Genomic DNA, 14,550 nt, shown 5'->3' with positions numbered 1-14,550 from the left:
TGCCATGGAATGACTATGTACTACACAGTTGAAATTTCCTCATTATGTCAGGCATCTTGTTATGTAAGGGATAAAATCCAAAGAATATAATAGAATATCAAAGGATGGGATCTGCAAATGTATCTTTGTGTCAGGTATCTCAGTGTATCATACATTGTACCTTGTTACAACAAGGTTCCACAGTACATTGTACACTGTATGATGAATGTTTGAAAGTTGAATAAACTTCAAATCACCCAACTTCATACTATCTGTCACCAACTATATGGGTCTCCAGATAAAACTGACTCCATTTGTCATGCAAGTCAACCACCGGTATTTGTCAACATGTGTATGCTGATACAGTGTACATGTACATGTACTCAATACATTGTACATATCGTGTATATCAAGCATTTTCTCAAGCCTATGAAGTCAATTCTATGTAATACAAACACATCCACACAAACAAGCATGCATTCTTTATAAAGAGGCATTCAGATGTACACCTTATCACTCTTAGAGGGTTTTCCACAGTTGACCAACTGAACGCAAGATATCTTCCTCTTGGACTAACCACAATTCTTGAAAGGCAAGACTTGGAACAAATCAATTCTTTAGTGTGAACTGCATCAAACTACATGTATACGCATTCACCCATCCGTGAACTGCACCAAACTACATGTATACGCATTCACCCATCAAGGTTGTCAGTGTTTGCCAACTTTCATCCACATTTTACAAATTACTACCTGTAGTACACACACACACATACATACATACACACACACACACACACACATACACACTTTGTACACACATACTCCCCTCTACCCCTCTCTATCACTCTCATATATCATGTAGCTGTATACAGTGGACTCCCGTTATAACGAAGTCCTCGGGACCGGCAGTTTTCTTTCGTTATATCGAAATTTTGTTATAACCGAACGAATAAACAATGAAAATACATTAAGTGGACAACGTTACGGCCCGAATTTTTACTTCGTTATAACCGGAATTTCGTTATAACCGTGTTCGTTATAACGGGAGTGCACTGTATTTCCATATGTGATACAGTGTATGTACAAGATAGATAATTTCGTTCAGTCAGTTTGCTACAGAACTTGATACACAGATATTAAGTCGAGCAGAACATGAGTGATAATGTTAACATTTTTCTGTTTTATATGCACCGCAACAACATGAGTTCAATGAGTGCTGCATATGTTACAGTAACATCTGTCAAATGAAGACTAGGTATGAACACCAATGAGACACAACCCTCTGTAATCGGTCCAAATGACAAGCACACATAAATATTTAAAAAAGGAAAATATTACATTATGGTTTGTGAGCATGTAAACATGCACAAGATTTTCAGAATTTACAGTATTGTGCTGCAACTTGGCAGTACAGCACATAATTGTCACCAAAACCCAAGTTATTCCCTTATAATGAAGTGGCAAAAATTGAGATAATGTATAGTATATCAATGGTCATTGATAAATTCATCTTTAAAAATCTCAGTTTGACAGCCTGGTACATGTATATGCAGATCTGGTCAAAATGAAACACAACTTGGGGATTAAAAAAAAGACCCCCCAAAAACGGACTTTTTTGTTCTGCCTTCAAAAAAATTAAAAATCACAATCATGAAAAGTACAGTCAACCTTGCCTAAGTCGAATCTATTTGGACTGGAGAAATAGCTTTGACTTGGACAATATTAGACTTACGAGGGATTAAAATCAACAAAATATAAAGAGAAGAGGGCTTGAAAAGACCTTCGACTTATTCGACTTATGTGAGGTCGACTTTAAAGCAAGGTTGACTCTATAAACTTGTAAAGGTTGCCCTAACCAGAGCACCACTGGGAACAAATGATATCATCTGCATATCTCTCAGTCTTCTTTCTCTGAGTCAAACACCTGGTGATTGTCAGAATGGCATTAAATTTCCTGCTTGATTTTGTGCCACAATGTGCAGTACATTTTCATTCTAACACACTTAATGGGAAGCAGAAATTCATCAGTAAATATCTGCGGGCCATGTATGACAAAAGCAAGCACCTCCTATTCACTCCTGGTATATCTGATGCATGTGATGGTATCTACAGTACATTGTATCATCATTCCTGTTCACATGTGTAATGCTGGATTGGATCTTCTTAACACAATAACTTTTAGAGGAGAAATAAAAGTACAATTGTATATTAATTCTATGTCTCATGCAAAAGTATGACTTTGAAAAAGCGTTACAGAACAAAAACAAACAGAGATTCATGATTCCACTTTTAGTACATGTATGTATGTTGAACACATGAAATAAAAACTAGAGATTGTAATTTGTCATCACTGACAAATTAAGGTGATCCGATTTTTTTTATCAATGATTCGAGTCCTGATCGCAATAGGCATGACCATACAAGTTTCATCTCTGTTTAGAGACATTGTCCGTGTGATGTTTGCATTCTCATTTAGAAAAGGGAGTCATATCTGCCATCTTTGGTACCAAATTATGTATACACTGAATAACGAAGATACAGCAATGAATACATATGACCTTTGACCCACCTTTGCACTCCCAAGATTGCATCTGATGAAATAGTGGTTATTTTGTGAAATGATTCTCGCGACATCGTCGATACGTGTGAAAAATATGGGAAAGATAGGACACGTATTCACTAAGATACAAGATGAAACATTTATGACCTTTGACCCTAATTTACATACCCAAGATGTTGTCCGATCTAGTAGTTGTTATTTTATGAAATAATGTACGAGACATGAACTAAACATGTGCAAAATATGGGGGTGATAGGGCGTGTTTTTCTTGAGTTATTGCAAAGAAAGTTGCAGAAAGAAAGAAATATCTCAATACATAGAAGATAAGCTTTAATTTCAACCAATTTTTTATCGTCATCCCGACATCGTATGAAAAAACAAAGGAAATAAAACGATAGCGCAAAGTCTCAGCTACAACATATTAAAATCTGGGAGAAATTCACCGAAGGGTAAGTGAGCTAGTGCTCGATAAAGACAATCATGTCAATTTTCACATTAAAGAAAATTCCCTCCCATAGAGATAACACGTCATAACGAAGATACAAAAAGAAGTACATATGACCTTTGACCTCAAATTGTACAGACAAGATGGCATCTGAGTAAAAAGTGGTTATTTTGTGAAATGATCCTTGTAACATGGTCTTTGCGTATGCAAAATATGGGAAAGATAGGACATGTATTCACTAAGATACAGGGTGAAACACTTATGACCTTTGACCCTAATTTACATACCCAAGATGGTGTCCGATCAAGTAGTTGTTATTTTATGAAATAATTCACGTGACATGAACTAAACATGTGCAAAATATAGAAGTGATAGAGGCCGTTTTTCTTGAGTTATTGCAAAGAAAGTTGCAGAAAGAAAGACATATCTCAATACATCGAAGATAAGCCTGAATTTCAACCCAATTTTTTGACGTGATTCTGACATCGTATGAAAAAACAAAGGGCACACTTACGGTAGCGTAAAGTCTCAGCTACAACATATTAAAATCTGGGAGAAATTTACCGAAGCTTAAGTGAGCTAGTGCTCGATAAAGATAGTCATGTCAATTTTCATTTCCAGAAAAACTGCACTCCCATAGAGATAACACGTAAACTGGTCAAATTTGACAAGATTACTTTTAATCCATTTTTACGAGGTGATACCGTTATCCAATCAAAATATTGTAATTTTATGTTTGAAAGAACATTAAATAAGCTACATCATACTGAAATCTGGGTGAAAATTGACAAAGGACTAGTGAGATATGCTCGAATGAACTTGAAATTTGATGACGTCATTTTGAAAATTTACTTTTTTTACTTTATTAAGAAATTTGATATCTTTTAATCATTTTGTCAGCATTGCCACCCCATGAAATGACATGTACAACTCATCAGCTTTCAAAATATGTACAGAAAATGGGGGGTCACCGTCCATCCTGACGAGTAAAATCGGATTTAAAATTGGCAGTTTTTTGGCATAGTTGCACTGTATATCGCCATTGACGCGCGCGCGGAATTTCAACTTTGACGGGCCCGTATGACGTCATATTGAGTCGGATTGATTTGAAACTTGGTATAAATATTCCTTAACATTTCAGACATCCGATCAAAGTGAAAAAACTGGAAATCTCAATTGCACATGAGCTGTGCGTGCGTATATGCGCGCGCGCGTACGCGTCCGTCCGATTTTTTCAATTTTTCAAAAAATGCTCCAAATGGTCTGAAACGTGTGCAAAAAAATTTTGAGCTCGATTGGAGCATACAAATATTTCAACGCGCGCGTACGCGCACGTTTTAAGAGAAAATATGAATTTTGAGAACATGAGTAGAATGCGCATAATTTGAAATATATGTGACGTAAATTTCATTGAAAAATTTCATTCCATTAATGAGATATGATTGAGAATGTGTTTTCATATAATGACGTCATAGTGACGTCACGGTCCACTGATCACAATGATACATTAGATTTGTCGTCTTTGGGACATGATGCATACATGGTATAATTTTGAAATTGATAGGCAGCGGACTTTCTGAGCTAACCTCTGCACAACTTTTGCGGAGAAATAAAGAAACAAAGAAGAAGAAAGAATCCGTACAGATACAGAAGGTGATCCGAAGGATACTCGGATCACCTAACTAGAGATTGTAATTTGTCATCACTGACAAATTAAGGTGATCCGATCTTTTTTTTAATCAATGATTCGAGTCCTGATGCTGCAAAGTCTCAGCTACAACATATTAAAATCTGAGAGAAATTCACCGAAGCATAAGTAAGATAGTGCTCGATAAAGAGAGTCATGTCAATCTTCACATCTAAAAAATTCCCTCCCATAGAGATAACACGTCATAGCGAAGATAGAAAAAGAAGTACATATGACCTTTGACCCCACTTTGCACAGACAAAATGGCATCTGAGCAAAAAGTGGTTATTTTATGAAATGATCCCTGTAACATGGTCTTTACGTGTGCAAAATATGGGAAAGATAGGACATGTATTCACCAAGATACAGGATGAAACATTTATGACCTTTGACCCTAATTTACATACCCAAGATGGCGTCTGATCAAGTAGTTGTAATTTTATGAAATTATTTTCGTGACATGAACTAAACATGTGCAAAATATGAAGGTGATAGGGGCTGTTTTTCTTGAGTTATTGCAAAGAAAGTTGCAAAAAGAAAGAAATATTTCAATACATCAAAGATAAATTTTAATTTCAACCAAGTTTTTTCACGTGATCCCGACAACGTATGAAAAAACAAAGGGCACACTTACGATAGCCCTACATCTCAGCTACAACATATTAAAATCTTAGAGAAATTCACCGAAGCATAAGTGAGCTAGTGCTCGATAAAGATAGTCATGTCAATTTTCATTTCCATAAAAATTGCACTCCCATAGAGATTACACGTAAACTGGTCAAATTTGACAAGGTTACCTTCAATCCATTTTTTCAAGGTAATGTCGTCATCAAATCAAAATTGTTTAATTACATTAATGAAAGAGTATTTCATAAGCTATAACATATTGAAATTTGGGTGAAAATTGGCAAAGGATTAGTGAGATACGCTCGAGTAAACTTGAAATTTGATGACGTCATTTTGAAAATTTACTTTTTTTACTTTATTAAGAAATTTGATATCTTTTAGTCATTTTATCAGCATAGCCAGCCCATGAAATGACATGTACAACTCATCAGCTTTCAGAATATGTAAAGAAAATGGGGGGTCACCGTCCATCCTGACGAGTAAAATCCGATTTAAAATTGGCGTTTTTTGGCATAGTTGCACTGTGTATCCCCATTGACGCACGCGCGGAATTTTGAATTTGACGGGCCCGTATGACGTCATATTGAGTCGGATCGACTTGAAACTTGGTAGAAATATTCCTTGACATTTCGGACATCCGATCCGTGTGAAAAAACTGAAAATTTCTATTTCATATTAGCTGTGCGTGCGTATATGTGCGCGCGCGTACGCGTCCGTCCAATTTTTTCAATTTTTCAAAAAATGCTCCAAATGGTCTGAAACGTGTGCAAAAAAAATTTGAGCTGGATTTGAGCATACAAATATTTCAACGCGCGCGTACGCGCGCGTTTTAAGAGAAAAATGAATTTTGAGAATATGAGTAAAATGCGCATAACTTGAAATATATGTGACGTAAATTTCATTGAAATATTTCATTCCATTAATGAGATATGCATGAAAATGTGTTTTCATATAATGACGTCATAGTGACGTCACGGTCGACTGATCACTATGATTTTACTTGCGCTGTCGTCTTTGGGACATGATACATATATGGTATGAGTTTGACATTGAGAGGCAATGCACTTTCTGAGCTAACCTCTGCACAACTTTTGAGGAGAAATAAAGAAGAAGAAGAAGAAGAAGAAGAACAAAGAATCAGTACAGATACAGAAGGTGATCCGAGAGGATACTCGGATCACCTAATTATTTAAATGAAAAACCCAATCAAAAGGTTGTTTTACTATGAGGATGATCATATGAAAGTACAGCTGATGAAATTTTTCAGACAAACCTGCTTCTATGGATCACTGCTGTTTTACCTCGAGAGGTGTGATCTAAACTACCACAGCTGTTAAGTTATGACCAAGAATGCTGTACAGTTATACAATGTACTTGTAAAATGATTATGGTGTGATATAACTATATGTCCACAATTACTAATCATGTAGCGTACTTTTATCACTTATGTGCTCATGATGAAAATTAGCATGACTGACGCCCAAGTTGTAATCTACAAGATTGTGCTTTGAAATCCATTGAAATTATCAATTTCTAATTTTAATCAACTAATTATGCAAATTAAGCCCAAGATCTGACTGGATAGCCTAATTAAAAGCATTAAGAGTCTACTTTTGGTTTGTATATCTGTTTAAACATATTCTTTATTGTTTAAATTAGCATTCTATCTGGTAGACTACTAAATGCACTACTGCGTACTGTATAAGCTATTATTTTCTTGAATTACTGTCGGACCGTGCATTTTACAACACATGAAAATGTCATCATGCGCTAGGGTAATAGTGCACTTATGATAGCCTTGATGTCTATTCGCAAAATACAACTTCTCATGAATATGTCCCTGACCTTCTAATTCGTGAAAATACATGTATCTGTATGCAAAATTAACAGCTTATACAGTAACTGGCTATTTACTCCTAGGTAGCAGTACAAAATAATCATGTCTCACTGGGGATGGTGGTATTTTGATTGCAAGGGAATAGTTTCTCCCAGGAATAATATTTATTCTCAATTTGTAGCTGTGGTGTCCAATTGTAAATACTGAATTACAGTATATGACATGTAGAATACTTGAAAAGGATACTTCAAAACTTAGAGCAACTGAACGTGCTTTGTCCATATTCAGAGAAAATGTTACGAAACTCAAGACATGATATGAATATTGCAGCTTAGACTGCCGGTGGTGTGAGACCAAAGTTGACATCAGTTACCAGAGTACCAATACCATCTTCAGATGAATTAGACTTACAGAGGGCTGCCAAGGAGTGCCATTAATGTCAACAAGCATGCTTCTGATATATGAGACTTCCTATACCCGGTATGCCCTTCAAAATGGAATTTCTGTGTCCGTCCTATGATGCACTGGATACTTCATGGACGATGGTCTCCACTGCGACTGACTGCACATTCTGCATGTTGTGCAGCCAAGTGGCAGCTGCCATATCTTCCTCGGACACCATCCTACCAGACTGATCAGCATCGGGACCCTCGTCCACCTCGAGAGCGCCCACCTCACCCATGTTGTCAGTTCCTACAGTTCCTACCGTTTCCGTGGTACATATCTCGGTTTCTGCCTGCACTTCCGGGACAATGACAATGGTTTCTCCTTCCTGCACCATGGGGAGGCTCTTGGATGCAAGGGTTAGCAGTTCCCCGATGGTGGTGGTCTGAAGATGTTCCACGACATCCTCATCATCCCCGGTCCCATTGGTAACGATCTCTCCCTTCTCCCCAAGAGCTAAGATAACCTGTTCCAGCTTTTTCTGCACCTCCTCACTTTGATCCAGAACGGTCACCTTCTGCTCCTGCATACCATCTCGGCCTGGGATGACTGTCACCACTGAAAATGACTGCATATTAGCCTCATCAAAGACTGCAACACCTTCATCCTCCCCCTCTGGAGGCATTTCTTCCTCGCACATCTCATATTCCCTCGGTCCATCGCTTCTTTTGTTTACACTTTCGGCGACCTCAAAGAAGCTAATGTATTCTTTGTCATTTGCATGCTGTTTTCGTACATGAATCACATATTCCCTAAAAGAATTTGACGAGAAATCAGCACATGCCCTGCATATGTACATCTGGACTCCTTCATGCAGTTTGGTGGTCAAAATATGCTTCCTAAGATTCTGCTTATTGTTGCACTGGTATGGACAGAGTGGGCACTTAAAAGGTTTCTCACCAGTGTGGATGATTTTATGCCGTGTCAGGTGGGTCGACAGGCGTGCTCTGTAATTGCAATTTGGGTGATTACACTTAAATGGTTTTTCGCCCGTGTGCAGGCGAATGTGCTTTGTCAGACTGTACTTAGTTGATGTTGCATACCCACACTGCGAACATAGGTACGGTTTTTCTTGGGTATGCATTCGCTGATGAGTAATGAGGGAGGAGCGATACTTGAAGGCAAATGTGCAACCCTCAAAGGTGCAGGGAAACTTGCGCTCAGGATTGTGCTTCATGTATATGTGTTGCTTCAGCAGTAGGTTGTCAAAGAAACCAGCTCCACATTCTTCACACTTGACGGATCGTGTCCGCTGCATGTGTGTCCTCATGTGCCGGTCAACACCATTCTTGGTCAAGCTCTCAAACTCGCAGAGGGTGCACTTGAATGGCTTTAAACCCTGGTGTCGGTACATGTGCTTCCTCATGTCAGCCATTTGAGGACACTTATAGTCGCACAGCTCGCACTTGAACTGCTTGTCGGGATCGTGACTTCGCAGGTGGGAAACCAAATTTCCTTTTGTGGAGAATGTCTTGTCACATTCGGTGCAACGGAATTCGACGAGGTGATTCTCAGCTGCAATGTGCTCATTTAACAGATCTTCTGTTTCAAATTCTTGCTTGCACTTACGACACATAGCAGCTTTGTGTTCTTTGCTATGTGTGTCAAGTTCCTCAGCTGTCTTGTATTTTCTGGGACACTTTTTACAGGCATGGAGCTCAATCTTAGCTTTTTGTGCATGTATGATTGATCTCAAGTGTCGATTCAACATCTTCAAATTTTTGGTTTCATAACCACACGGAGCACAATGATACATTTTGATTTGTTGTAGTTCTGCAGGATCTTCCTTTATTCTTCGTCCTGCATGAACTGCGTGCCCTTCCTTGGCTCTCTTTTTGTGCTTCCTTGTCGCACAATGTATTTCGATCTTTTTCTTTGTGAGACAATAGATGTCACAGATGTGGCAGTAGAATTTGCCATCTTTGATGTAAACTGGTGTATCTTCTTGGCCGTCATGTGAATCACCTTCTGAAACATCACTACTCTGCTCATCTTCTGCAGTTTCTACATCTGATTCACCTTTTCCTTTTCGAGCTCGCAGTTTCAATTTCTCGCCAGGTTTCACTGCCTTCTGCTTTTGCTGTTTTGTCTTCTTTTTGTTACTCATTACCTGCCCATTTTTCTTTCGTCTACCTCTTCTTCCCACCTGACTCCCACCAACTACCTTGATTTTCAGCACAGATCCCTTTTTGGCATCTCCAGCATCCTTATGTCCGATTTTGTTCTTGCCTTGCAGCGAATCATTTCCGCTCGCTTTTGCAACTGTAGCTGTCCTATTTCTCTTTCTTGTGGATGCACTATCAGCACTTTTCTTGTCAACCCTTTCTCTTTTCACCTCAACATCCATCTTTGAGTCACTACGGTCAATGCCAGACAGAAGGTCTGTGTATGATATCCTGATTCCTCTTCGGCTTGATCTCCGAGGTGACCCCTGAATGTCCACTTCTTCCTCCTTGTTAGTCTGTCCTCTTAGTCTCTTCTTGGCAGAGTCCACTTTGGGAGATGACTGTGGGATGAATAGCTTGCGTTTCCTACCACGTCTTCGCTGCTGATTATGAGGAGGACTGCTGGCAGGTCTGCTTGCAACGGATGGCTGTGTATCGTCTCTTTCTTCAGTATTCTGTTCCTCATCTTCACCTTTTCTTTGCCCTGATGATTCTTCATCTCCTCCTGTTGGTGTATGCAAGATCAATGAGTATGAATAGCAAAAATCAAAAGGCATGAGCTCAATGGCAAAAACACAAAAAATTCTACACTTAATAGCAAAAACTATAGTACAATGTGGATTTCACATAATGATATTGGATAAGTCATTTTTGAATTGCATTCAAGAAATTCACTTTCAAGATTAATATGACACATGGCCATGACAAGACTTTGGGGATCTTAATATTTGTTGCGATTATAGTTCAGTTTCAGACATTAACTTTGTTTAAATATCACCTTATTGTGCATTAGTTTCAAGCACAAAACATAGACAATCCCATGATCCATTTATGCCGATTCACTGACTTTGTGTAGTAATCCACTCCAGAATAAAAATAATTGGAAGCTGACAGTCTACAGATTTCAGTATATCCTTCTATATCTTCTCTCCAAGAGACCACTGAATAAATAATGAGTAGAATATTACTATTAGATTAGATGACAAAATCATAGAAGTATAAAAAGTAAAACCCAACATTTTCTGCATGATGTATACTTGGCTGTGACATCACAAAATGAATCAATTCTCCATATCAACTAGCATCGCAGCATACATCAATTGTAGTTTGTAAAATTGAAAAGTGTCCATCAGGAAGCTCCTTTGCATTTCAAAAAAGTTCTGGAATCATGTAAAAGAGATTTTTTAAAATTATTATCATTATTTTTTTTGAAGGCTGTACCGGTAAATTATATGCATTTTTAAGCAGTTGTCCTGTTCACACAGGTATATTACGGAAACACTTCTGGCAAATTAAAAAACAACAACACACATTTCTGATTATCATGACTGATGTAAGGTACCCAGTATACCCGGTATATATGCAAATATCCTGGTAGCATCATTTAAAAGTATACAAGAGTAGAGAAAGAGAGAGAGAAAAAAAAAAAGAAGAAGAAAAAAAAAAAAGAGAGTATTCAAATCTAGAAAATGAGAGGCAGGGTGTGAATTGTTTCAATATGCAATGCTTTTTATACCTCCTTTCCCTGGAGGACGGGGACTGCACAACACAGAGCATTTTGACTGCCGGTGTTCAACATAAGACATTAGCCCCTTGATCTGGGTGTTGCATCGAAGGCAGACATGCACATCCTCCTCGGACTCCATGTCAAGTACCGGTATGTCACTCAGGCCAGATGTAGACAAGGGCACTTGATCTGTAAACCAGCATTGTGGAAAATTACATTATAAAGAGTTATACATTCCACAGGATTTTCTCAATGTGAACATTATTCATGTAAAGCTCTGATCTTGCTGATTATCTCACAGTGTGTGGACAAGTCCCCCTTCATATACATGAGGATTGAGAGGATGAAGCAATTATCAGTAGAACACATCAGTGAAAGTTTGGGGAATATTGGACAATCCATTCAAGAGTTATGATTTTTTGAAGTTTCAGTGCCACCATCACTGGATGAGAAGATCATAGCTTGTGATGTCATGTGCATAGAACGAAAAGTTATGAATTTTCAAAGTTTCTGCACAGTCACTGCTGGATGAGAAAACTACTAGTTAGTACCGGGTAGTACAACATGTATGATGTTTCATGCGCATGCGTAGAATTTCAGGGAAATTGTGAGATATCTTATATTGATTAAAAAAAAAAAAAAAAAACATTACCAGGGTGTTGATGTGATGAGTGGAAATTTTCGCTGTGTTGAAATTTTCGCGCATTTCGCGCAACCAGATGGAGAAACTATTAACGTTAGAGCTAAAATAAAAGCACGTGACTATTTTTGCCTGCCATGGCGTATATGTTCCTGTGCGTGATGTCTTGATTCCGCGGATTTAAAAACACACAAAACTATTCTTACCCGGCCAAGCGTGAAAAATTAGTCGCGCGACGAAAATATCCACTTTTACAGTAAATTTCATACAAGTACAAGTAGGCTAGATATCACTTGCACTACCAGGTAATATCTTCATGATCGTGTTGATCTTTGTTGTTGGTTGGTACAATCAATGGTCAATGTCATGACTGTCAACAACTAGATGCAGTGTTTAATTAAGTCTGAATCAAAGTAATTTATCTAATTCAGCTCTAGGGTCTAGACTGGCGTAGAACAATATACACTGTATACATGCCATGGCCCATGGGGCCATGGTCATGGTGACAAAATCTGGAAAGAAACGGCAGCAATAGATGCCAAGATGGAGTGTGACGGTGAACCAGTATCTTCGGTAAAGGTATTAAAGGTAAAAAGGGAGGCCTAGCCCTAGGCCTAGATAGAGGAGTCTCTATCAAGTCTTTGTCTGACTCCCGAGGTAAAGAAGGGTGCATATTCTATGAAAAATAGGTACCGTAAGTTTTCACAAACTAAGACGTTAAGTGTCTGGAATCACAACCCCCCATCATACGCACAGACACACAGTTCCCAGTTCATCCCAGTACGGGTAAAGGGAAAGAGTTCCTTATGTCCCCCCCCCCCCCCCCCCACCAACTTGCACAAAACAAACTAACTAACAGTGTTACTATTCCTTTTTACCAATAATAAACTAAAGGTTATGGCATGTCATTTATGGAAAGACTACCCATATTATTACTATTAGTCCACCCACCATCTGCACAAAAAAAAAGGAACCTATCTATTAAAGGACAAGTTCACCTTCATAAACATAAGGATTGAGAGAATGCAACAATATTAGTAGAACACATCAGTGAAAGTTTGAGGAAAATTGGACAATCGATGCAAAAGTTATGAATTCTTAAAATTTCTGTTTTGGAACCGCTGGATGAGGAGACTAATACAGCTTGTGAGTCATATGCGTACAACAGTATAAAGAAAATATAAAGAAAATTCAACATATTTTCACTTTTTTCGCATAATAAAAGAGCACTTGACTTGCCTCTTTCTAAAGGCAGGGGGAATAATATTACCCATAACATTTGTCGGTAACGAGTCGGGGGAATGTGTACTTTTTTCATAAGATGAAATTTTGTGAAATTCTCTTTATATTTTCCTTATATTGTCGTACGCATGTGACATCTAAGTTTTTCACACACTGCAGTAGTCTTCTCATCCAGCGGTTACTGCACAAAAACTTAGAAAATTCATAACTTTTTAACGGATTGTCCGATTTTCCTCAAACTTTCAATGATGTGTTCTACTAATATTGCTACATTCTCTCAATCCTTATGTTTATGAAGGTGAACTTGTCCTTTAAGTGCAAACTAGTGGGGGGACATAAGGAACTCTTTCCGGGTATAGCTTCATGTACAAGCTGCTTCAAGGGATTACTAATAGTAATACTACATCAAGGTATCAAGACATGGTCATGTACAGTTCCGCGCCAAAGGTATTTGATTGTTGTCGCCGCAGTAGGAGAGGCATACCTTTACACACTCATCTACACAACTGACTGCGCGACGCGCGGCGGTCTTTACGTAAATTTACTCTAGAGAAAGCCGAGTTGATATGACATTTAAGAGTGCAAATATCTGCATACGTACGAATCTATATGTACATATACCATAATGAAATGGCTAAATAATATCTTAACATTAAAGAAATTCGTGTTAAAATAATGAATAAACTTAATTCAACGACAAATTACCTTCGAGAATGTCGCAATGCGCCCAAAGTTGGCTGGTGATGTTAAATTATCAACTACCATAAGCGCCGTCTATGGTACGCCACTCTGCTACAGTCAAAGAGATTTTCTCTAGTCGCGCATTTCGTGCCTTTGAGCAAACAAAATGAACAAACGTCAACGAACAAACAGAAAAGAAAGAAATACAAACTTAAAAATGTACGAAATACACAACATATTTCATTGTTTGGTGTTAAGTATGAAAGTAAACCGACTTGGTCACTATCTACATTCCTGAAATATATATAATATATGTAGGCCCCTACTGGTATATATATATATATATATATATATATATATATATATATATATATATATATATATCTTATATACATATATTATATATTTACAGCAGATCTTTGTTTAATCGTGTAGAGGAAAATTGAACAAGGGCCTAAAAAGAAAACTATAACATTCCAAATATGTCAATAGGACCTAAATACTTCTATGAGATGATACCCCGCAGGATCCATAAATAGTGGGCCTACTGAGTCAGGATTGGTAACGCTGTGCTTGTGAATATAGAAACATTCCTGTTAAAGCAATATCTTATACACCTGCACAAATCAAATAAAAAGGGGCAAGTTTTAAATGATCAAGCAAATACACGGTCACCTACACTGCTTATATGATCACTACATATGCAGGTATCACAAATCAGTCAAGCGGTTATC

At 37.9% G+C, this 14,550-nt stretch overlaps 1 protein-coding gene across 1 annotated transcript; it reads right to left on the bottom strand.

Moving 5' to 3' along the window:
• Positions 1 to 7,003: 7,003 nt before the first annotated feature.
• LOC139712054 (uncharacterized) lies at positions 7,004 to 13,894 on the bottom strand. The gene is made up of 3 exons (XM_071623889.1): positions 13,841 to 13,894; positions 11,263 to 11,442; positions 7,004 to 10,251 (listed from the first exon to the last, which is right to left on the bottom strand). Exons 2-3 carry the CDS (start codon positions 11,390 to 11,392, stop codon positions 7,652 to 7,654), a joined length of 2,730 nt encoding a protein of 909 aa, XP_071479990.1. The 5' UTR covers positions 11,393 to 11,442; positions 13,841 to 13,894; the 3' UTR covers positions 7,004 to 7,651.
• Between the last annotated feature and the right edge of the window lie 656 nt (positions 13,895 to 14,550).

Source organism: Diadema antillarum, unplaced genomic scaffold, assembly GCF_040938485.1.
Source record: "Diadema antillarum isolate AM-2024a unplaced genomic scaffold, OU_Dant_1.0 seq00001754_RagTag, whole genome shotgun sequence".
NCBI classification, from domain to species: domain Eukaryota; kingdom Metazoa; phylum Echinodermata; class Echinoidea; order Diadematoida; family Diadematidae; genus Diadema; species Diadema antillarum.
Note: the sequence above shows the minus strand (reverse complement) of the source record. Positions and strands in the feature narration are given on the sequence as shown.

Coding starts and splice junctions, on each gene's coding strand:
- LOC139712054 (XM_071623889.1), bottom strand. CDS start 11,392: ATGGAGTCCGAGGAGGATGTGCATGTCTGCCTTCGATGCAACACCCAG. Junction 10,252..11,262: donor CCGTCCTCCAGGGAAAGGAG/GTATAAAAAGCA, acceptor ATACACCAACAG/GAGGAGATGAAGAATCATCA.